General features: G+C 41.9%; 1 protein-coding gene across 1 annotated transcript; it reads right to left on the bottom strand.

Annotated features, from left to right (window-relative positions):
* Positions 1–1,900: 1,900 nt before the first annotated feature.
* LOC111601516 lies at positions 1,901–2,437 on the bottom strand. Its single transcript, XM_023318122.2, has one exon. It carries the CDS (start codon positions 2,387–2,389, stop codon positions 2,027–2,029), a length of 363 nt encoding a protein of 120 aa, XP_023173890.2. The 5' UTR covers positions 2,390–2,437; the 3' UTR covers positions 1,901–2,026.
* Between the last annotated feature and the right edge of the window lie 13,357 nt (positions 2,438–15,794).

The raw sequence follows: 15,794 nt of genomic DNA on the forward strand, positions 1-15,794 counted from the left end.
ATTTTGTGATCTATTGTCAAAGGACAAAAGCAAAGAATAGAAATTAGGAAATAGGAAGCAGAATTGAATAAAAAAAATGGTAAGAGAGTTAATTAAATTATTGAATGTAAAGCTTTCATTTGACTTTATTTTTAAAAATTTACTATAAATATATATATAATAGTATCATCAATAATTAAAGTAAGGAATGTAAAGCTTTCATTTCACTTTTTGAGAGTAAAACCTAAGTTTAATATACATACAAATAGTATTATCAATAATTAAAGGGTATAGTCCAGCAGTCCATTAGTATGGAATTCATTGGCTGTCATAACTGAAATGTGATTATCAGAAGTTTGATTGTTTCGCAGCTAGATTATGTAACCCAATAGAGCCACTTCATTACTGTGACAAAAGAGCTTTGTTTAAGCTAGGTTATAGACATATTGTCATATTGTGCTGAGTTTCCTGTAACTAAACAACAAAGAGTGGAGGGCGAGAGTGCAGGCTTGTGATTACACTGTTTCAATAGATTGTAATATTGTCAAGCCGTTGGCCGAATGCATTCACAGCTTGGATGGGGCAACTTCAAAGAGCTGGGGCTTCACGATAAATAAACCATCGCATAGCCACAGGCCTTGCAAGAGCAGAGGAGGCTTAAAGCCCGTACATCAGTTATTCAAGTTGAGCTTAAAGAGGGCTGAGAACAAACTGTTTATTGAATCTGCCACCATTTTGGCGCTGAAAATAAGCAAGGCTCGCATTGGCCCAAAAATAGCCTTGAAGTTACATTTAGTAACTTGCAGCGCCGATGTCCGTATCGTGCGGCATTGTAAAACTTTTCTGCTGCTGGAGCGTTTTTTATTTGAGTTTTCACTTACCTGGCGCTTAAGTGTTCCATCGCCAGGACCATTTGCCATTTGTTTTGGTACAACACACGCAACGGAGGCAGGCGGCGGCGGCAAGCGGCAGCAGCCGTGGCACCCAGGAAAAGTTTGCGCCAAAGGTAGCCTAGTCTGACAGGCAGCTGGGCGTGCGGGCTACTTTTATGATTATTGCTTTCTGACGCTGCCGCTGCCTCTGCCGCCTTGGAATGAAGGTATTTGTATCTATGCGAACGATTGTGTATCTTCTTACAGATGGTCTTAAGTGTGCCTTAATGTGGATTTTAAGCATTTCTGAGCATAAGCTTGAGATTTAAGGCGCCCAGCCTTGGCGTGCTGCCATTATACGGTGACAACCCCTCTTTATGCATGCTCTCTCTCTCCCTCTCTATGTGTGTGTCTTTCAAGTGGCAACCCTCTTCTGCTGCCGTCTGTCTCTGTGTCTACCTTGAGTCGCACTTCACTTTGTCTAATTGTAAAATAAATAAATGAAATAAAAACGTGAAGTGGCGCGAGCTGCAAAACATGCTAAGGAAATGGCAAATTGTGCACGAGCTGCAACGCCTGGCAGCTACCACACACTTCTAATGCACGCCCACGCACACGCGAGCACACAATGTTTAAATTGAAGTGCAGGCAAAGCCACGCGAAAAGAAACAACTGTCAAAAATAATAAATCAACATGGTGGATACATTGAAAAATGCAAGGTGTTGTCTGCCACTTGGCAGTTCTCTTTGCCAAAGACAGTAGCAGCAGCAGCAGCAGCAGCAGCAGCAGAAAGCTTTCAATTTCTAGAGCAAACCACTAAGCAGGCAGCCGACAGGGCGATCCCGACACTTGGCTGACTAGCTGACTAGCTGAGCAGAGGACTGCCAGACTGACAACCTGACTGACAGCGCTCAGTTATAAAACTCACTCAACAACAACAATCAAAAGCAACCCCTGCAGGGCTTTCAGCTTTCAGCTATCATCGCCCCGTTCCCCATTCTCCTTCAATCTGTGGCCAGCATCAGCTCGACAAGAGTCGACGAAGTTGTTTAAGTACTTTGCGGGCAAAATGGCTTGCCGCCGCAATTTAGATAAATTTTAATTTTAATAAAGTGTTTGTGCTGCACTCCCGGCACACTCCAGCTGATACTCATAGAATTATGAATTAATTATATCAGCCTGATGTTGGCTTTGGTTCGTTTCGTCTAATTTTGGGTTTCTGGTATTTTTTGGGCTTCGCGTATTTCACCTTGTTTCTGCTAGCACCGCTTTTCCCAGTTGCCCTCCTCGGCTTGGGCGGCTGACGTTGCGGAGTGATATAGTAACGTGATCGTACTTTTATAATCACCTTACATTTCAGGCAACTTTCGAGAGCATCCTTGACGATCGTGTTGCATGCATTGGCGGGAAATCCGCTTCGAGCACCAAAATAGTAGCCCAGCTTTTGAAACGTGACGCCTTGTCCGAGTTCAGTTAGTGCAGTCAACACTAGGTCAATAGGTGTCTCAATGGTAACATCGTGATAGATGAGCGCCATGGAAACTTTGAGAATTACTTACTGAATAATTTAACTACAGTTGCTTTGATAAATACAAATAGTTTGAATATATTTTTTATAAAATGTTTCCCATTAAATAATTCGCTTTGATTTTATTTATCGCGAAGCAATTTAATGAGCTTGCCGCCGATTTAGTAGCTCCTTTAATGGGGCAGATGGCAAAGCCTGTTCCGCTGACTGGAGAACAATGCCAAAAGTTCAAGCCCGGCCAAAAGTTGCTGGCGCACAATTTGAATGAAGCGCGCAAATTGAATAAAAGGGCAACGCCACAGCTCAAGCTGAAAAAATGCTGGCCGTGATAAAATCATCAGTTTGCCAGCTCTTTCAGAAATGTTTTCCTTTTTTGTTTTCCCTTTTGCCTTCCTTTTCTTGTCTTCCTTTTTAGATTTTTCTCATTTGTTTTTTTTTTTGCATTTTTACGCTTTGTGATCGACCCTGTGGAAGGTGTGGGTGTGGGAGTGGGAGTTGGAGTTGAAGCTGGAGCTAGCCATGCGGGCGGGCTGAACATAAATTTTTATTGCACAAGCGAATTCAATAAAGTGGGCGTTGGATGTACCAATGTATTCGGCTGGAGCCATCGGCCAATTCTTAATTTAATTAGATTTTCATTGCAATGGAGACAAGGCCAGAGACAGCAAATAAAAGGAAATAGGTAAACAGACAACAAACACAATCAAGTTGCAGCTGGAAATTGGGATTTGTACTTAAAAGATTTCATTACGTCAGCGTTAATCTAGTTGATTGAATAGAATGCTCTTATTGAGTTTTAATTAAAAATGATTTAGTAACTGTGTTGGCTTTCGATTGAGTCTGAAATCATTTAGTTGCCAGTAATTTATTATCAATGTGATATAAGAGTGACAAAGCTCCCTGTCTATCTAACTGCAATATATTCACTACAAATTATGTAAATGACTGCAAAAAACGATGATTCCATAACAAAAGCAGCCAAATGGGCGTGACTAAAGCGGTTGGGGCATTATATCAAATTTGAATCCATTGACCAAAACTGCGTATTACGCAAACTTAATGCGGCCAGATAACCACAACTTAGTGTTCTTGTATGTATGAGTGTGTGTGTGTGTGGGTGTGGGTGTATTTTGGCGGGTGTGATGTATATGAGAGACAGAGAGAGAGAGAGGGCCATATTTATGGCTCTCTGTATGCATGGAGATATGTGAATGAATTGAATTTAATTTTATGCATTTGCAGTATGAACGCATAAATTATGATAAAAGGCATAAAATATGCATGTGTGGGGTAAGGGAAGTGGGTTAAGCTAGGGAAGTAGGAGTAACTAAACTAACGCAGCCGACTAAATTATGTTGATGGGCCGGAAGTGCGGATGTATAGCCTCCCACTGGGTCGAAATAATCGACATTAATATTCAGGTCCATTCTCTAGGTTGGGTGTTATGCAAAAACAATGTCAAAGCTCAGCTGCCACAGATGTTCACTAAATTAGTTCGGCACACACTCACACACGCACACACATAAATTTATGGCGAAGCGGAAAAAAGGGGCAAAGTTCAGGCAAATGTTTGCACAGGCTCAGAGGACCACCTGTTCACAGTTGTCATATGTAGAATGAAACTGGACATCAGCTAATCCAGCTGAGCGCCAATTTGGCGTACATGTCGTCGGTTTCAGTTCTCGTTTTTTCGTTTTTGCTATTCGCTTTTGCGCCCATTTGGAAGACGAGTTGCCTAGTTACCTGGCCAGCTGAAATTGTGAACGTGTGTGCGCAATTAGCAGATAGCTCTCTGTGTGCTTGTGTGTGCTCAAAGCCAAAGCCAAAGCCAAATCCAAAGCACTGGGAGGCTGTTTGGCTTCCATTAATATGCCGCCAGCAGGCGAGCCATTAGATGCAGCTCACAGTCACTTTATGAACAATCCATAGAAAAAAATGGAAAATTCTGTATAAAGCGTATTCCAAGCTAATTGAAAACACTTTGCATCATCAATAACAAAAGCCAATTCATCGAGCCACCTATTGCCGAATGGCAGATGCACAAAGCGTCGAATTGCTTGGCAAAAACAACCCTTTGATAAGGACAACCCTTCGATAAGCCTTCAATTATAGGCTGCTGTGGCTAGTCAGGGCAGAGCTTCGATACGAGAAATATGTAGATTCATGACGCATAGGCTGACAATGCTGGTTTCAACTAGACTTAAGCTTGAACACAAAAAATCACGTGATTTGAATGTCCTGCATAATTTGTTCAGGCGTTGAAAAATCGCACACACACACACAGACATCAAGCCAACCATGGCTTATGAACTGATTTAAAGATGTATATATGTATGCTGTATTCAGGTGGACTTCGATATTGAGCCCTCAACAATAAGTTGATAAAATGCCTTTCATTTTTCCTTTGTGTGTTCCTTCTGCCTGCTACAAAATCAATTTACAACGGAAGCTTGCTTGCATAACCCTTGAGACACGTAATCCTGTTTATATGTTTGTACGGCTATGCCTGCACGAGTCTATCCCACACGTTCGTGCTATACGTAATTGTGTATGTGTGCGTGTGTGTGTGGTTGTTTGCGTGTGTGTGTGTGTGCCTCCCTTGGCATTTTGCAAAATAGTATCACAGGTTGAGTCTGAATGTCTGAGGACAATGTCAATGTATATCCTACGCCTCAAAGATGTTGTTGTGGACTAGTTGCAGTTTTCGCATATCGATCACATTGTCTTTTGGGACGGCACGTGACCCAATGCCACTAGCAAGCTCATCCTGCATATATATATATGTATATTATATATATGTATTTGTGTGTGTGTGTTCCTCAGCTTGTAAATGATTCGATTGCACTTTATAATTGCTTTATGCCTGTCAGTATTTATTTGGCCTGGTTTGCTTATCTCTTTCTGGCCAAACTTTAATAAATATTCAGCTGAGGCATTGATTGCTTATCATCTGTCTCCTTTTTAATTGTATTATTTGCTGTTTTCAAGCATTCATTTCTAAGCACATACCTCGCAAATTTCAATAATTGAATCGTGTGAAAAGTTTGAATTTTTGCTTTGAAAACTTTTGATTTTCTTATTCCTAAGGCAAAAGTTTATAAGTACTTCTTGTTGCCAACCTACAGCTAATTTCATGTTACATATTTTCATAGTTCAAGTATATTTCAATTTATATCTACACAATGTAAAGTTGGTTGCATACAAACAATTAATTAAAGATATTTGGGCAGAGCTCATAAGATTTTTTGATGCGGACCTTCAATAGAAAATATATTCAAATCAGAAAAGTCTGTTTTTATTCTTTGAAATGTTTTTTTTTTCACAAAAAAGTTTAAAAATTTGAATATCCTTTAGAAGAAGTATCTACCTTGCTCGAACCTGCATCGTTCTATATGAATACTATAGAATGGATAATGTTTATTAAAAATGTAATAAAACTGTTATACACAGAGACTCTGCTCATTGACCGACTTAAGAATTTTTACGAAATTTTCCAGATTTGTCTGCAATTAATTCTTAAAACGCAGTCTCAGAATTTATTCCTTTTATTGATATTATATTTTTACAATTATATTTTATTATATTTATTCCACTTATCCATTTAGTTCCTTTCCTCTCTCGGTTCAATGCATTCGTGCTAAACCCTAAGGAATAAAATGTAGATGTCTTAATGGAATTCAAAACGAAATATGCAGTAAACAACTAACTTTTTGTTAGCTTAGCAAAAAGAAAACTACATCAGTAACTAATGGATAGGCAAGAATTATTAGCAGCAAAGAGTTCAAATATTCTTTATAATGCAAATGCAGCTGGAGTTGATTGCGCTGGCTGACTGACACTTGGACTGGACAGCTGGCTGAGTAAATTAGATTAAAGACATCGAAAGCCACTCAAAGTCCACTTGACTGCACTACACGAGCCGTGCCCTGGCAGCCACTTAAACTTTTCCAAAGTTTGTGCGCAACAACTCATTGTTGAGCAGAGTGGATTGCCCTTCAGCTGATGCACCTTTTGTGCTGCTTGCAGTCAAAGTTGCATTTGCAGGGGCTTAGCAACATTGCACAAATTCAATTGATTTGCCTTTGAAGTGCAACGAGTTTAAGCACTGCACAAATACAACTAATGCAATGCATGCCCCAAGAACTTGGCTAAGTGATTTTGCAAAGTTCTTCTTTAATGAAACTGTATGCAAGTGCTCTCTCTCTCTCTCCGTCTCTTGTCTCTCTTCGCCCTTTATATGTAATTAAAATGATTGATTTTTCGGATTTGGCCAAAAGTATTCGCCATTCGTACTTTTGTGCTTGCCATGCACTTATATCCGATTTTTTTGACTGTTTGCTTAGTTCTTTGGATTTAAAAGGGCTTACCAAACATTTGGCAAGCCGAGTTGCGAACCGAACAACCCACCAAGCGGATTCTGGCCGAGAAGCAGCAACTGGGGCGGGCCATAATTTATGCGGCTCTGTTTTTCAACAATTTTATTGGCATTTTCAGTTGGCGTAACAAGTTTGGCTAATTTATTACAATGGACGCCTCGTAAATTGCGAGCTCGCGTCCGTGTCCGTGTCCGTTTCCGTGCCCGACTGACATTCGTTGAGCAATGAGGATGTTAATGCCCAAAATTTATACGCATCGTCCGCGCAATATGGCAAGCAGCTCACGCTTCTCAATTTCATTTATATAGCACGGAACTGGCGTGTCTTTCGAATGTGCGCACACTGCATAATCCCGGCTAATTAGCTTCAATTGTCGCTGTCATAAAGCGCATCCTTGCGGCCCTCTTAAGCGCGCCATTAACAAGTAAGGCGACTTGTCAACCTTGGCAGGTGGTAGCAGCAGCGGCTTATTGCCAAATTAATTAGCTGTCAATTATGTGAAAAGTTTCATTTGAGCAGCGGTCCACAAGTTTAATTAAGTTTCCGCTTAACTCTGAAGAGCTTCTGCTTGTATTGGAATATGCGTGTTTGTTGTTGTGTGAGGTCTTCAAATAGGAATTCCTTGGCTGTCACATCCAACTAACCACAATACAAATTACTTGGGCACGCAATGGGCCAAGAGCTTCGCACCTGCTGCACTTGACAACTATGCGACATAACTAAAATGCTTTAATTAGATTTAAAGGAAAATATCCCAATCGTAGCCTAAACAGAGAATATGAAAAAAAATAAAACAAAAATAATATGGCTTTTATTACTGAGATTCTATTATAATTGAAGACACTTGAAGAGACCAATGCATACAAAGGATCATCAGAAGCTCCATGGAGGGCAAATTAGTTCAGATTCACCTAGCTTAGTCCAGCAAAACAAAGCTTGTTGCCCAAGACAGCTGAACACAATAATGATGCTTTGAAGCGTCTCTTTGTTCCAAAAATACCATTTACAAAAATAAAAAAAACTCATTAATAAATCTCTTGACAGCCTCTAGCTCCATCTTTTTAAGTCTTCGCCTACCTTGACTCAAAATACTTGCAAATTCTCAAATCGCGATCAGTCGTTCGACCTGTAAAGACGTGAATTCGAACAGCCTTCGCTTAAGCTCTACTGCTGCAGAGTTCTAAAAATAGAACTTTGCGGTGCATTCTTCAACGCAACAGCAACAAAAACCGCACACGCAGCGTTTTCTTATCGCTTGCTTCCGCGTAACTCAATTGCTTTAATTGCAATTTACGAAATTTCGTCGCTTGGCGCGAGTGCGCCTGCACTCAAAAGCACAATCCGCGATGACATCTAATGTCAATAACCTCGCTACAGCTGTAAAGGTAAATGCAGAAATGCAAGCCCAGCTTAACGTTGTGATGGCAAATAGGCAAGCCTCCATCATGCCAATAAACTCAAAAATAGATATCGCCTCCGTGCAAGGCATCACTAACAACAAAAACACGAAACGTAAACAGCCAAATTCACCAAAAACCATCAAGAAAAGGCTCATCTTCGACGAACCAAGCACCAGCAATGCAGCATTAATATCAGAAAATCGATTTTCACTGCTCGTAGAAGAAGATGAAGACTACAGCGAATCACCTGTAGCTCCAGAAGCCCCAGTATTGACCGACCAGCAAACTACTCCGAAACCTCGTCCGCCCCCCATATGGTGTCCAAACATCAAGTCTGTGGCCCTACTTCAACAGATAATAGATAAAGTAATTGATGCTAAATCATACGTAATTAAGCCAAAGAAGAATAACATAGGTGTATTAACCCAATGCAGTGAGGACTATCGCAGAGTTATAGACCACTTTACTAAGCTGGAATTGGAGTTCCACTGCTACCAGCTTAAGGAGGACAAACCATATAGAGTCGTGTTCAAAGGGCTTCACTCCAGCACTGATACAACACTAATTAAAAAGGAATTGGAAACCAAAGGCCACACAATTACAAATGTGCACAACCCACTGAGCCGTATGGACAAAACACCGCTAAATATATTTTTTGTTGACGTGGCTCAGGCCCCCAACAACAAAGAAATTTTGGACATTCGAGTTGTCTGCAGGCAACGCTGCACAGTGGAACTGCCAAGAAGATACAACGACCTGACACAATGCCATCGCTGTCAAGAATTTGGACACACACAACGCTACTGCCACAAAGCTCCCAGATGTGTGCGTTGCGCCGGGAAACACGCATCCAAAGACTGCACCCGCGAAAAGGACCAGGCACCAACTTGTGTGCACTGTGAGTTACAGCACCCAGCCAACTATAAGGGCTGCCAAGTATACAAGCGGTTGCGCAAATTGCAATCCCCAGCACAAAAAAGGAGTCCCACACAAACACCGTCTACGGGTCCGAGTACTGCTTCCGAAATTACAAGGCCCCGGAGCATTACCCAAGCCACGAGCTTTGCAACGCCTATTAGTGGTGTTTCTTACGCACAGGCCGCTAGAGGTGGACCGTCAAATAAGAATACCACAAGTGACACTTTGTTCACTGAAATGCTTCAGCAACAACAACGTCAGTTTGACGCAATTAATGCCGAGCTCAAAGCGATGCGAGAAGTACAATCCCAACAAGCAACCATGCTAAACAGTTTAATGGCCATCATAACCAAGCTTGCCTACAAATAATGGCTTTACGTGTGGGTATCTGGAACGCCAATGGCCTGAGAAACAAGACTCAGGAACTGGCTGCGTTTCTCTCACAAGAAAACATAGATATAATGTTAATAACAGAAACTCATGAGTGCCCCACTACACAAATTTTCGGATACGAACACTATCAGGCTCATGGTGAAGGAGCAAACTGCTTTGGTGGATCCTCAATCCTCATACGAGCAACAATACCGCATACACCTTTACTGCCAATTTGCAACGCAACAATGCAGGTCTCAGCCATCACCCTGCCTACGTCTATTGGAGCGATCGAAGTTGCGTCAATTTATCTTCCGCCAAACACTGGTCTGTGTGATCATCACATGGAACAGGTTCTAGGCCAAAGGTTGAATAAGACCCTCATCGGCGGCGACTGGAATGGATGGCACCCATTTTGGGGAAGCAATAGTGCGAATCGTCGCGGAGAAGTCATATTTGAGGCGATTCAAAACTTACAATTCAGCATATTGGCGACTGGAGCCCCCACCCGTTACCCAATTAATGGACACAGGCCCTCGGCAATCGACTTCGCTGTCTACAAAGGCATCTGTGACCGGCAATTGACCATTGAAGAATCCTTGGACCTATCCTCTGACCACCTGCCACTAATAGTCACAATCCACGCGCAGCCACAGCCCTTGCCCATTAGGAAACAACTACTGCCAGCAGGATCAGATTTAGGAGTCTTTAGGCGCGAGCTCCATTACTCTTTGCACATAGAAATGGAACTTAACACTCCTGAAGACGTGGACTACGCAGCAAACAAACTGCAGGAAGAAATAGTCAAAGCTGCGCACCAAGCCGCCCCACCATCTTGCCAAACAAGACAACAGTCTCCGTACAACATCCCCCTCACCTTGGAGGCCCAACACCTACTAATACACAAAAGATGGGCCAGGAGACGCTGGTTAAGATTACGCACGCCTGATGCCAAATCCATGTACAACGAAGCCACGAGGCATCTTAAAGCTGCTCTCGCCCTGCTTCAAAAGAGGTGTATCAGCGATGCGCTGGTACGAGCTGAATCGCCCACTGACGCAGAGTTTCAATTATGGAAATTTACAAGAAAGCTCAAACGGCAGCCAATACGACGTCATCCCATTCGGAGCATTTCTGGTTCCTGGCACATTGGAGACGAAGCTCAAGCTGAGGCTTTTGCAAACCACCTTCAAGACCAATTCACGCCGGTGATTACCGCAGAGGCCTCAGAAATCGAAGCAACAGAAGACATCGTTCTCTCGCCCCTCCCAGCTGAAGACCAGATAACTGGATGTACAAAAGAAGAGGTTCTTGAACACATCAGAAGAGTGAAGGCAAAAAAATCCCCTGGATATGATCTAATAAACGGCAGAGTCCTTAGAGCACTGCCTGACTCCACCATAGACTACATAACTATGGTGTACAACGCCATGCTCCGCATCCGGCACTTTCCAGCCTGCTGGAAGCGCGCCGTGATTGTGATGATTCCTAAGCCTGGCAAACCCGTGGGAGAAATTGAGTCGTACAGACCAATTAGCCTGTTGCCAGTACTCTCCAAAATATTCGAAAGAATATTTCTGGAACGAGTACTGACACATCTGGGACGCCAGGAGGCCATTCCAAACCATCAGTTTGGCTTCAGGAGACAGCATGGAACACCGGAACAGGTTCACAGAGTTGTGCACCATATCCTTGGAGCCTTTGAAGAAAAGATGTACTGCTCTGCCGTCTTTTTAGACATCAAACAGGCGTTTGATCGAGTTTGGCACCTGGGACTGCTGCAGAAAGTGAGGACCACCCTTCCAGCCCCATTTTTCGCGTTGCTATCCTCATACCTTATTGGAAGAACCTTCCAAGTGTCAAGGGGGCAAACAGTATCCTTGACTAGACCAATTATGGCTGGAGTACCACAGGGTAGTGTTCTAGGCCCAACACTTTATACTTTATTCACAGGAGATATGCCAACTCCCGAGCCAAATATAGGAAGTACAGATGCAGTACTCATAGCGACCTATGCAGATGACACCGCCATCTTATCACGTCACGTATCTGCGCAAGAAGCTTCAGACTCACTACAAAAATATCTGGACTCTTTCGGACGCTGGGCAAAACGGTGGTGTATCACCATTAATGCACAAAAGTCTGTACATACTACCTTCGCCACTAGAAGAGGAGATTGCCCAAGCGTTGCATTGGGGCCCACTATTCCCAAAGCCTCAAAAGTAAAGTACCTTGGTATCACTCTTGACAGAAGGCTGACTTTTAAAGCGCACATAAGTCAAGTAACCTCAAAATGCAAAAGCAAGCTAAAAACCCTCGACTGGATGCTGAGAGCTTCAAGCAAGTTGTCTTACAGCAGCAAGGCCGCCATCTACAAGGCAATAGTTGTCCCAACCTTCGTATATGGTATCTCTCTATGGGGCTCCTCGGCGAAGACTACAAGGAACAAAATTCAGACCCTGCAGAATAAAGCACTACGCAGATGGACTGGAGCCAGCTGGTTTGTAAGAAACTCAGTCTTACATAGGGATTTAGCAATTCCCACAGTTGCTGAACTCATTGGGCGACACAGTTCAAGATACGCGGACAGACTTGCAGCGCATCCTAACCATCTCGCAAGCAACCTGGCTATAAACAACAATAGGCGAAGACTGAAGAGATTGCATCCTCTAGACAATATTAGAACTAATTAAGATAGTAGCTACAAGTGCAGAATAATTGGCATATCTGCCCTCCCATTAGTTAAGGTTTAGAGCTAAATGCGCTATAGAGTCTAAGACAATAAGCTGCAACAAAATAAAGAAATAAAAAACTTGCAAATTCTCTTAAACCAACGCATGTTTTTTTAGACTTACATAAGTTTAAATTGAAATAAAATACAAAAATATATACTAAATATCAATAAAATGGGCTCTGTATTAGATATAACATTTGATAGTATTAATCTTTATTATGGAGCATCAAATTTGACAATAATTACCATCATGACCATCATCGTTTTTGAAGACATATAGACCAACGACTCCACATACCATAAAGCCATGAACAGTGGTTTTCTGTGTATGTAATGATGTTTCGTCAAAAACTTATGGATTATGCCCACTCCCAATGCGACAATTCTGCTTATTTGCGTATCCATTCAACCAAAACTGAGCTTCGTCTTTGTACGCCATAAAATGGACGAAGTCCACGATAAGTTTGACAAACATAACCCTTATTTTTATAAAAATTCAAACAACTTGGAATCATTGCACTGATGTAAGTCTATCCACATTAAAATGAAAACGAAATAAAACAAGCAATCGTTAAATGAGTTATCAAAATTTATTATTTTTAACTAGAATATAAAATATGTAAGCTCTGCAGCGTCTGCCACATCCTTGTTGCTAAAATTCCATTTATAATATAAAGAGATATACAGCTTATACTTAACATAAATATTGAGTTAGTGAGTTATACATCCGACTTTGACTTAGAAAAACATGTTAAATATATATAGACATCCACGTCATATAGCTCCACAGTATATAGGTAAGCAATGTTAACAATTATCCTGACGTTTTATTACTTCTTATAAATCAGTTAACTTGGAAATAAACTCTGCTATAACTAGAAAGTAGAGTAGGGCAATCAGTTAAGTGCTTTCGCATATCTTTTGACGCTGTGGGAGGACATGGCAGTTACACCTCTCAAAGCAAGTGCTTTGTATTCATACTCTTAATGTCAGTACTTACGCATTGAATGTATGGAAAATGATAAAAACATATCAGTTTAACAACATTTCGATGTGCTTTTGTTGCTATTGTTCTTAGAGGGAATAATGCTCTCATGCTTAATAGCGCTATAAATATTAGAATGTTGTGCAAATGGAATTGCATAAATAATAGCAACAAGCTCGACTTCCTTTGAACAACAACTTCCGCTGGCATTGACGGCTGCCATAGCAGAAGTATAAGAAAAATAAAAAATGAAAAAAAGCAAAAGCGCATTTCCGGTCGTTGCTAGTTGCTGCCGGCGTATCAGTTGACAATTGGCCATAAGAAATTCTGTGCCAAGTGCACAGCTAACGAGCGTACAACACACATATGTGTATGTTGTTGCTAACAGGGACTCAAATGCACAAAGTGACATTTGCCGAGTCCATGCTGCAGCTGCGATGCCATCAAAAATGTATGAATTTGTTGATTTGACGGAAGTAAATATTTGGCTAACGGATGTGCGCTCCACTTGTGTCGAGCCATCGTCGTAAACGCTGTCGAGTTGCTCTCGGGCGTTCAAGCGCTTCATAAAAATTTGATTAGTTCGCCAAGAGCAATTGAAAGATGACATTTCAAATTCAAATTCTATCAAAGATATAAAGCCAGAGGCCTAGGCCAACAACGCATGCCCAGCCCAAATTTGCAATTATTTTGATCTGCAATTTTGATAGATATATATATTTATAGCAAGTGTGCGTATGTGTGTTTGTGGGTGTGTGTGTGGGCGTGTGCGTGTGTCTGTGATCACGTAAATGCTATCAGCGTCAAAATGTATGCTTGATTCAATAATTTGGGTCTCTGGCCTCAGGACTTGTGGGTTTGGGCAAACGCAATCTCTGACGCGCTTGCAACGCGTGCTCAATCTCAAAAGTGGCATATTCAAATGGAGCAACATTTTGCGAATGTTGCATGTTGCAGTTGCATGCGCTCGCGTGATGTGTTCATGTGTGTATGTGTGCATTAACGCACGCACAGACAGCAAAAATGGCTGCCACTGCCGCTGTCTGTGTGTGCTCAACTAAGCATATCGACGTCAATAAATCATCCAATAATGCGCTGATGCTGATGCTGCTGCTGATGCTGACGCTGATGGCGCCTCTTGCAGCAGCCCTCTGCCAATGGTAGTGGGCGTGACAGAGGAGAGCGGCACAAGTCTGCTGAGCTAGCTGCCATGTCTTTTGCCATTTCCGGAGTTACGTACGAGCTGCTGTTGTTAGCTGAGTGCTTTTTAACTTCGGCTGTGGCAATCGCCGTCTGACTCGTAGCAGCAGACGGTGCCGCCGTCCCAGCCTCAATGGCTGTGCTGCACTTATGTTTGCAGATTGTCAGCATAAAATGCAAGAAGAGCATTTCACAGATTGAATTTTATTCGGTTGCGGTTATTTCGAGCCATTACCAGTGGCCTGTGTATGCGTGTGTGGCAGCAAGGAGTGCATACATCAATTTACTAAATCACGCTTAGCTCGAGAAGATGCAATGTCTGCTCTGCAAACTAGAAACGCTCTTCCCGTTAAGTGGCTGCCATTTGTTGTGCAGCATATTCTGGCGCCAATTTTGTTTTGTTAACCCACAGCCGACAGCCCAGCTCCTGCCATACTATGCGCCACTAAGTTAATTATATTCTGTTTGCTTTCCAGCTGCATCGCTCTGCTTTTGTATAACCAATGTGCAGCAGCTTGTGGCACGTTGGCGGTACCTCGCGTAACAGCTAATCAATTTTGCCGTTAATGTGACGTTTGCAGCAGGCTATGACTATGCAGCAAGGTCTCCTCTTGTCACCCTCTCTCTGACCCTGCTTTCACCTCTCACCACCTAAGCGCAGTCGTGTGAAAAATAGTTTCGTTATGGCAGGCACGCACACATATTCCCAACCGTTCGCCGTCTAGCAAATGACATTACTTAACGCTGCTCCATCGACATTAATGCGATTTTAATGCGCTGATTTGATTGAAGCCAATTGACAGTTTGCTCTTTGCCCTCTGCAAACAGGCGAAGGTGCTGCACGCGAAGAAAGCACGAACCAGGTCTCTATAAAGGAAATGCAGATTTTATATTCAAATGGAAAATGAAAAATTGTAAATGTCTAGAAATTTTTTCTTGGACGGAAATTTCAATTTCCCTTGCTCAGTCGTCGAACTGCCGCCAACAGTTGTGCGTCCGGCGACAATTTTTGAAATTGTTTATATTTAATCAAATACACTTGCTATAACATTGAATATTTACTTTAGTTGATGTCGACATAGTTTATAGTAGCTGAAGCGATAAATAAATATGAGAGTCGTCAAAATATAAAAAGCATAGAATTTCTCTTGCGTAAAACTCTCAGCTCATCTCCTGAATTGATTTGCAAACATAATTAACTATATAAAAGCTAAGCTTATGAGCTTTTGTTGCGAGTGAGTAACTATTGGTCGAATTATAATTAACTAAAACGAACATCCAATAAAGCGTAATTGAATTCCTCTTAATGAAGCGCGTGCAAGGCGAAAATTTTAATTTTCACCGAACACCGCCAGACCATAAAACACAATAATTTTCGAGCTCATAACTCACAACAATTTTTGGTAGTTGTAACTTCATCCAAGTCCAA

Source organism: Drosophila hydei, unplaced genomic scaffold (genome assembly GCF_003285905.1).
Source record: "Drosophila hydei strain 15085-1641.00,03,60 unplaced genomic scaffold, DhydRS2 tig00000070-arrow-arrow-pilon, whole genome shotgun sequence".
NCBI lineage: Eukaryota > Metazoa > Arthropoda > Insecta > Diptera > Drosophilidae > Drosophila > Drosophila hydei.